The 8,643-nt window shown below is 41.1% G+C and overlaps 1 protein-coding gene across 1 annotated transcript; it reads right to left on the minus strand.

Moving 5' to 3' along the window:
* Window positions 1-619: 619 nt before the first annotated feature.
* On the minus strand, window positions 620-3,349 carry LOC132266346 (cation/H(+) antiporter 15-like). Its single transcript, XM_059767199.1, has 3 exons — window positions 3,122-3,349; window positions 2,021-3,016; window positions 620-1,906 (listed from the first exon to the last, which is right to left on the minus strand). Exons 1-3 carry the CDS (start codon window positions 3,347-3,349, stop codon window positions 620-622), a joined length of 2,511 nt encoding a protein of 836 aa, XP_059623182.1.
* Window positions 3,350-8,643: the final 5,294 nt, after the last annotated feature.

Consider the following 8,643-nt stretch of genomic DNA (forward strand, 5'->3'; position numbering starts at 1 on the left):
TTTTATTGACATTTTGTTGGGCGTATCTGACATAAGACATTTTGTTGGGCATATCTGATAAGACAGTTTTATTCACATTATTTCAACCCGAGAAGACCTATTCATTCTATATACTGTCAGAATGTCAAAATTTTTATTGGACTCCTACACAAAGTCAAATTTTTCTGAAGTTTGATAGTTATCTTATTTTAATGATTATGATGTTATATTTATTTTTTTCATAAATTTTGGAGATAATTTCAAATTCTACTATTTTTCATATTCCATTTGTTTTAGATTTATTTATTTATTTATTTTTTTTATTTTTTATATTATAAATAGTAGAGGGCAAAATATTCATATAATAGTCATTCAATTATGAATAATATTTATCAGATTTTTTACAAAGTTTCTCTAACCTTTATGGGATTCAAATTTGTTCTTTGTTCATTAAGTTTCCCTGTAGATATATCATACTTAAATAATTTCAAATTACATAAAAGAACACCACTATATGCAAGACCAGGAAAAAAAGCCTAAATTTTCTGATTCAGCTTTTAAGTGCTGCTACTGCTGTTAGCTTTAGGAGTTTGTGAGGTCTAAGAATGGCTAGTTTTCAGTTTGATTAACTAAAAAATGTCTACCTCATTGTCCACCTATTCATCTGGTTTTCTAAATTTGGCTCTTCAAGCTGATGATCCTGACTGTTGGGTGTTCCAACCTCTTCCTCCTCCTGTGGCCTTACTCCAACATACTGTTGTACCACCAGCACTGAAGCTTCAAATGGAGCATCTGTCGATGACAAAAAGTCCCCGATTGGACCAAGCTCCGGGCACTCACTCCATTCCAGAATCCCTTCCGTGAGCGGTGATATCACTCCTTGTCCTCTACCAACTATGAAGAGGTCAGAAATTTTGTCCAGTGACCGTATTTCTTGAATTGTCTCGTCTGCACTGTTCAACACCCTTTCTGTGTATTCAAATGACTCATCGTCTTTTGCCATTGTCATCCTAAACTCGTTTATGTGAGCATCATCGAGCCTCTTCTCAGCTCTCTTGCTTTTTGTTCCCAAAGTTGGATCAATTTGAGGATCATTGGTATTGCAGCAGCTTGGCTCCACTACTACACTTTCCCCTGGAAGGAATCGAATAATACTGACGCTATTCCTGGGATTTTTTGACATCCTCAATGTGTATGATAATGCCTCTCTATCATCCGGTCCACCAAAAAAGAGCATAGCGATGTGATGAGAATATTCTTGATTGGTAGCCAAGTTAGCGGAGGCACTTAGGCCTCTGTCAACCAGAATGCCAACTGAGCAGGGCGCATTTGCTAGCATATTCTGGTTCAATATTTGAAACGCAGGGTTAATGACTTCCATATCGCCACCAACAGTTTGCTGTTTATGAAAAGGAATGATGATGAAAGCCGAGCGCCTGTCCTCTGCCAAGTTGGAGATGTGTTCGTGCGCGGTGGAGTAAGGGGAAATGGCTGTGAGACATTCTGAAGTTACATAAACAGCATTCTGCTCAAATGTCTCAAATGCACTGATGATGTGGTCGGTGTGAGCCTGTGTCCTATTGGCAACCGGTTGGCTAGGACGTTTGTGAGTGTGAAGGAGAATATTTGAAGCAGACGAATGGACGGTGAGTTCAACCAGGTGGAGCACGAAGATACATAATGGAGAATTCTTGTTGGGATGGGAAGCTTGGAGTAGGTTGATGATTGTTGGGACATTACGAGGGCTGTGAATGCACGCTATGATTCGTAGCTCAGCATCTGTCCTTGTTGTTTGAATTGTTCTCCATTTGTATGACGCAACAAATTTCTTTGGTGGCCTATAAATTCTGCTAACAAGTGGTGTGATGATTCCGGTCATAATTACTGATGACATGATCACAATTGCATATGTTGACCCCTTTATAATCTGCACAATAATGCATATATGCTCTATAAGTGTCACACACACACAGCAATATAGATAGATAGATAGATAGATAGATAGATAGATAGAAAGAAAGAGAGAGAGAGAGAGTAGTACACGCTGTTCTTTCCCAACTGCGAGGGCAACTATTTCAACAAGACCTTTGGCATTCATAAGAAAACCAAGAGTAAGTGCTTCAAGAAAAGGCATCTTGTAGTAGAGGGCAACAAGGAGAGTTCCAAGGACTTTACCAGCACATGCTATAAAAAGTATAACAATTAGCATCACCCAGTCAAAGGGTCCCCCAATTTTCCTAATATCCATCTTAAACCCACTATGAGCAAAGAAGAGGGGGAGCAAAAGCCCTGAAACAATGTCTTCAAGCTTTTCTACAAGAGTGATTCCAAGAGCTCCATTGGGTATAATAAGGCCGAAAACAAAAGCTCCGAACGCAGAATAAGTTCCGATGGCATCTGTAATGAAACCAGAAATCATTACCCCTGCAAGAACGACAGATTTAGAGAACTCGGTGAAGGGTTCTCCCTCTGGGGTTTGTCTTATGAACCAGGACAATGCTGGCCGGACCACAAAAACGTAGAAAGCAACGAATCCTACGTTAGCGAAGATCACCCAGAGAAAAGTGAAGGTAGGAGCATTTCTCTCAGCCAAATCAATGGCTAAAGCTAAGAGAACCCAAGCAAATATGTCGTTGATAAGAGCGCATGACATGGCAATATCGCGAATCTCTCCATTTTGGATGTTAAGCTCTGAAAGGATTCGAGCAACCACGGGGAATGCAGTGACAGAGAGAGCAGCAGCGAGGAAGATGATGGAGGTTCCGTTGTCCATGAACGGTGTTTTCTTGAACAGAAGCAAGGAGAAGGAGCAGCCTACGAGGAAGGGCAAAAGCATACCAGCAATGGAAATGGACAAGGCCTTTTTCCCATTCTGTTTGATAGCTGAGAGGTCCATCTTTACTCCAACTAAGAATAGGTAGTAAACTACACCAATATTGGCCATCGTCTCAAACAACATAAAACTTCTCATGGGAAATACTACGCGCGCAAACTTATTGCTCTGTCCCAGTATTGATGGACCCAAGATCCAGCCACCCTGTAACAATTTAGCCATGTCAATAAACGATATGCTCGTCATTAAGAGTGTTTTGCTATAATACCGTGCTAATTAAGAAATATTCTAAGAGACATTCTAGCTTACAATGATCTCGGAAATAACACGAGGTTGATGAAAGGGTTTGAGGACAAAAGAAACAAGGCGAGTGGTGCCGAGAACCAGAACTAATTGCAAGATGAAGAGAGGGATAGCGTAGTCCAATGGGTTCTGTCCCGTCCATATATTTCCATCTAGCACTATCAAATCTGGTGTGTAACAGACCATATTGGTGTCAGTTTTGTTGATCAATATTGTCGGACTTTCGTTCGACATTTTCACCACCACCTCTTCCAGCAGCACCACCTCGGATCGTCTTTTGAACACTTCTAAAGATTTTGATGTTTATAACCCCATAATCACATTCATAATTTAGCATAAACTGTTTCATTTCTTCATTAGCAAAAAAAGAAAAATAGAGCAGAAAAAAAAGGGAAAGAAACAAAAACTGTTACCAAACTGTTTTTGTTCTGTAGAAATTGAGGAATGGAGAGACAAGGAAAGTAATTTTAGTTTGGTAGTTAATCGCCAGCATATTTGTGCTTATATATATTATTTTAAATGACCACGTCATCAGAGGAATGACTCTACATCACAATTCTTTATTTGTTTTAACCCTAAAAAAAAAAAAAAAAAAAAAAAAAAAACAAACAAACAAACAAACAATTCTTTATTTGTTAATGAGCTATGATATGTGTCAGGTTCACAGTTTGTTTGTTGTTGCCAAATTTAGAGATTCTCTTTATTCATTTATTTTTTTGTTAGAGCACGTGTATAATTTCACAATACATGCACCATTCAAGTTAAGAGTGTGATTTGAAAGCAAGATATGAGACTTCAAAAACTTACCTCCCGAATCCCTACTGATAAAGATTTGTCTGCAACGATCCGAAACGACAACGTTTTCTCTTGACACCGGTGTGGTGCCTGCCAAACAAACTTTGATGGCTAAGTCAGTTTACAGACGAAAATCAAATAAGCAATTCATGAAGTGGAGTTCAATATTGCCCGTACCTCATTAGCTGATAGGAGTCTATTTTTTATAGGTAACTGAGCCGAGTGTTTGTTGCAATCTTTAAGGAGAGGTTTTGTCGGTAATTTGAATTTCATATAATCAGATCAAAACAACCTTTCGAATTTTATCACCTCATCACCTTATCATCTTATCCGTTTATTCAGCCTCTTTTGTTGATTTCCTCATCAGTTGCCCCCCGTTCTTGAATTTTTGCTTGTCGAAAGTCAGGATCGTCATATAAATTCTCACTATTTTCATATTTAGCTCGGATTTGCCCTGCTATCAACTGAGAATCTGTGTATGCTATGAGCTGCTCCGCCCCAAGGACTTCTGCCAGTTTTAACCCAGCTATGAAGGCCTCATATTCTGCTTCATTATTTGTTGCTTTGAAGCCAAACCGAAGGGTATGGGTAATGTTTTTTCCGTCTGGGGAGGTGATGATCAACCCTGCTCCACTAGCATGTGCATTTGATGACCCATCAACAAACAGAGTCCAAGTAGCTTTTTTGTCTGTTTGAATCTGAGGGTTTGCTTCTGGGGAAATGTTAATTTGGTCCTCTTGGGAAGGTGTGAACTCAGCAACAAAATCTGCTATCACTTGAGCTTTTATTGCAGTCCGGGGTCTATACTGGATGTCAAACTCCTCAAGTTCTATTGATCACTTCATAAGTCGACCTGAAGTCTCTAGCTTGTGGAGAACCCATCTTAGAGGTTGGTCTGTTACTACCACTATCTTGTGAGCTAAGAAATAAGGCCTGAGTTTCTTAGCTAACACGACCAAGGCAAATGCTACTTTTTCCATTTTCGGCTATCTTTCCTCAGCACCCCTAAGTACCCGACTTGTGTAATACACCGGCTTCTGAACCCCATCCTCCTCTCGTATTAAAGCTGAACTTACTGCTGATGAGGAGACAGCCAAGTACAAATACAAGTCCTCCCTAGTATTGGTCTTGACAGAAGTGGTGGTGAGGAAAGGTATTCTTTTAATTGTAGAAATGCCTGCTCACATTCTGGTGTCCATTCAAACGTTTTTTTGAGGGTACGGAAGGGAGGTAAACATCTGTCGATTGCTCGAGAAATCAGCCTACCCAGGGCAGTAATCTTCCCCGTGAGTCACTGGAGATCTTTCGTGGATTTGGGTGACCTCATATCCAGAACAACTTAGATCTTTTATGAATTAGCCTCTATTCCTCTTCTGCTCACCATATACCCAAGGAATTTCCCTGAGGCAACTTCGAAAGCACACTTGCTGGGGTTGAGTTTCATCTTATGCTTCCTCAATACTTCGAAGGTTTCCCGTAAGTCTGCCAGGTGATCTTCAGTCTTCCAACTTTTCACTAGCATGTTGTCCACGTAGACTTCCATGTTTCGTTCGATTTACTGCTTGAACATCATGTTGACTAACCTTTGGTATGTTGCTCCTGCGTTTTTTAGCCCAAATGGCATGACCCTGTAACAATACAAACCCCGATTAGTAATAAATAAGTTTTTTCTACGTCTGGTAGGTACATTGGAATCTGGTTGTATCTGGAGTATGCATCCATGAAGCTCAGCAATTCATGTCCCGCAGTTCCCTCCACCAGCATATCAATACGTGAGAGAGGAAAACTATCTTTTAGGCAGGCCTTGTTCAAGTCTGTAAAGTCTACACATAATCTCCACTTCCCATTGGCTTTCTTTACGAGAACCACATTTGACAACCAGTCAGGATAATGTACCTCTTGAATAAAGTGAGCTCTCAAAAGTTTCTCCACCTCTTCTAATATAGCCTGGTTTCGTTCAGAGGTGAATGTCCTTATTTTCTATCTAATGGGTTTAAAGTTGGGATGAACATTAAAATGATGTTGTATTATGGCTGGACTTATGCCGGGCATGTCCTCGTGAGTCCAAACGAACACATCATGGTTTTGCTTGAGAAATTGAATGAGTTCACTCTTTATGCCAGGTTGAAGCAAGGATCCTATGCTCACTTTCTTCTTAGCCTCATCATCCAAGCTCACCTCCAGTAGGTCTTCCATCGGTTTGGCTCGTCGAACTTTCTATTTTTCTACCTCCTCTTGGTCTCTTACCTCTAACCCTTTAATTATCAAAGTTTCTTGGGACATCTTTTCTTTGAGATAAGTGAGATAGCATTCACAAGCTATGGCTTGGTCACCCCTTAACTCACCCACCCCATACTCTGTTGGGAAACGCATGAGGAGGTGGTAAGTTGAGGTAATAACTCTATCCACCACTATAAAATCAACCATAAAAGTGACCTGCTTTGGGCTAGTTCCTGCAATCACTGGAAAGGTAACTTCTCCCAATGGATATATACCTTATCTCCTAAAAACCCCACGAGAGGAGAATTCATGGGTCGTAACCTTTCTCAGCCTATCATCATTTGGTCGAATACATGGGAAAATACTATATTAGCTGAACTCCCATTGTCAATAAGTATACGCCTTATGGTGTAGTTAACTACGACCATGGAGACAACTAGAGGATCATCGTGGGGTTGCTGGATCCCTTTGGCATCAACCTCTGAAAATATAATGGTAGTGTCACCATACCTTAGTGTTTTTGACAGAAAGTTGGACATTCCCACCTCATTCACCTCTGCTCTTACTCTTCTTGCGTAAGATTTTCGGGCCGTGGCTATTTCACCTCCTCCTGCATACCCTCAAGATATAACTCTGATCTCACCTACTGGTTGTTGTTCTGGTGGACGATTGTCCTGCCTTCCTTGTGCGAGATTAGTACCTCGTCTATCATCTCCTACCATGAACCTTCGCAGGTGACCCCTTCGAATCAAATTCTCAGTCTGATCTTTTAAGTCGATATAATCCTCTATGATATACCCATACCTCTGTGGAACCTGCAATATTTATCCCGAGGCCTTCTTGAGGGATCAGATTTCAGCTTCGACGGCCACTTTAGGGAGGGATCATCTTGAATCTACATTAAAACCTAATCTATAGACATAGTAAGCGGGGTGTAGTTAGTGTATTTATCTGAGCTCCTGTAATGAGATATCCTTTCACTTTGATTGATTAAAGACTTTTTGAATTTGGTCTCCCTCTCGTCCTTGGCACTAGGCTGTGATCTCTTTTTATCCGCCTTTTTATCTTCTCCTTCTTTCCTTTTTTGCTCACTCATCGCATCCTTCGTATTCATATGTTTCTTGGCTCTGACCAGTAATTCTACCATACTGGTTGGAGGTTCCTTTAACAAGGAAAAAAGGAATCTAGATGTATGCAGTCCTCCCATGAAGGCGGTGAGTGCTACCTTGTCATCGGCTTCATCCACCTGCAGCATTTCGGTGTTGAAACGGTTGATATACTCTCGCAATGGTTCTCCCTTCTGTTGCTTCACGGTGAGCAAGTGAGTGGCCGGCCTCCTGTGACTTTGACCTATAATGAAATGACTTACAAATCCCTTGCTCAACTCTATAAAGGTCTTGATCGAGCCTGGTTTTAATTTATTAAACCACACCCGTGCCGACCCTTTGAGAGTAGTAGGAAAGGCCTGACACATTATCTGGTCTGATACAGCTTGGAGATGCATAAGTGCCTGGAAAGTCTCCAGGTGATTAAGAGGATCACGAGTCCCATCAAAGCTCTCAAGTGTTAGCATCTTAAACATGCTAGGCAATAGATATTTCATGATAGTCAGGCTAAATGGCAGATTTGTGTTTTGAACAAGGTCGTCTATGGTGGTAGCAGAGCTTTTTCCCTTCATAACTTGCATCATATCTTCCATCTTGGCATTGAGGTTCTGGATCTGTAGGTCAATGTGGGTGACCTCCTTAGTCCATTCACCAATGTAGGTCGAGGTTAATGGCCTAGAGCTACGTAGGGGAGATGGATGACCTGCCACCCTATGCTGATCAGCAATTTGGCTATGCTCTGCAAGAGCCTCCTCATGGGAAGGCTCGTTGCCTTGCACCTCATGATTTTCCTCCTTGGCATTTAAGCTAGGATGATCTTGAGGTGGGATTTCGTTATAATGATGACCTTGCCCTAGAGGTGGGTCTGGGGGAACAAAACGTTGTAGGATCATCGCATTTTGCCGGATCAGCTCATTCATTCCCTAATTCAGGGTTTGAACTTGCTGTGACGCGCTCTGGGTCATTTGGGATATGAGGGGGTTCCCCCTGCACTTCCTCTTCACTAGAGGCCTGCAACGATGTTCCCTCACCGCGCTCAAATCTGGATTGTAAAACCATAATCCTTTTTAAATAGAACTGTCCCAAGTTCCCACAGACGGCGCCAACTGATGAAGATTTGTCTGCAACGATCCAAAACGACAACGTTTTCTCTTGACACCGGTGTGGTGCCTACCAAACAAGCTCCGATGGCTAAGTCAATTTACAGAAGAAAATCAAATGAGCAATTCATGAAGTGGAGTTCAATATTGCCCGTACCTCATTAGTTGACGGGAGTTTGTTTTTTATAGCTAACTGAGCCGAGTGTTCGTTGCAATCTTTAAGGAGAGGTTTTGTCGGTAATTTGAATTTTATATAATCAGATCAAAACAATCTTTCGAATTTTATCACCTTATCACCTTATCATCT

This window comes from Cornus florida, unplaced genomic scaffold, assembly GCF_030987335.1.
Source record: "Cornus florida cultivar Cherokee Brave unplaced genomic scaffold, ASM3098733v1 CherokeeBrave_3.0.0_Hap2_Chr07, whole genome shotgun sequence".
Classification (NCBI taxonomy): Eukaryota; Viridiplantae; Streptophyta; class Magnoliopsida; order Cornales; family Cornaceae; genus Cornus; species Cornus florida.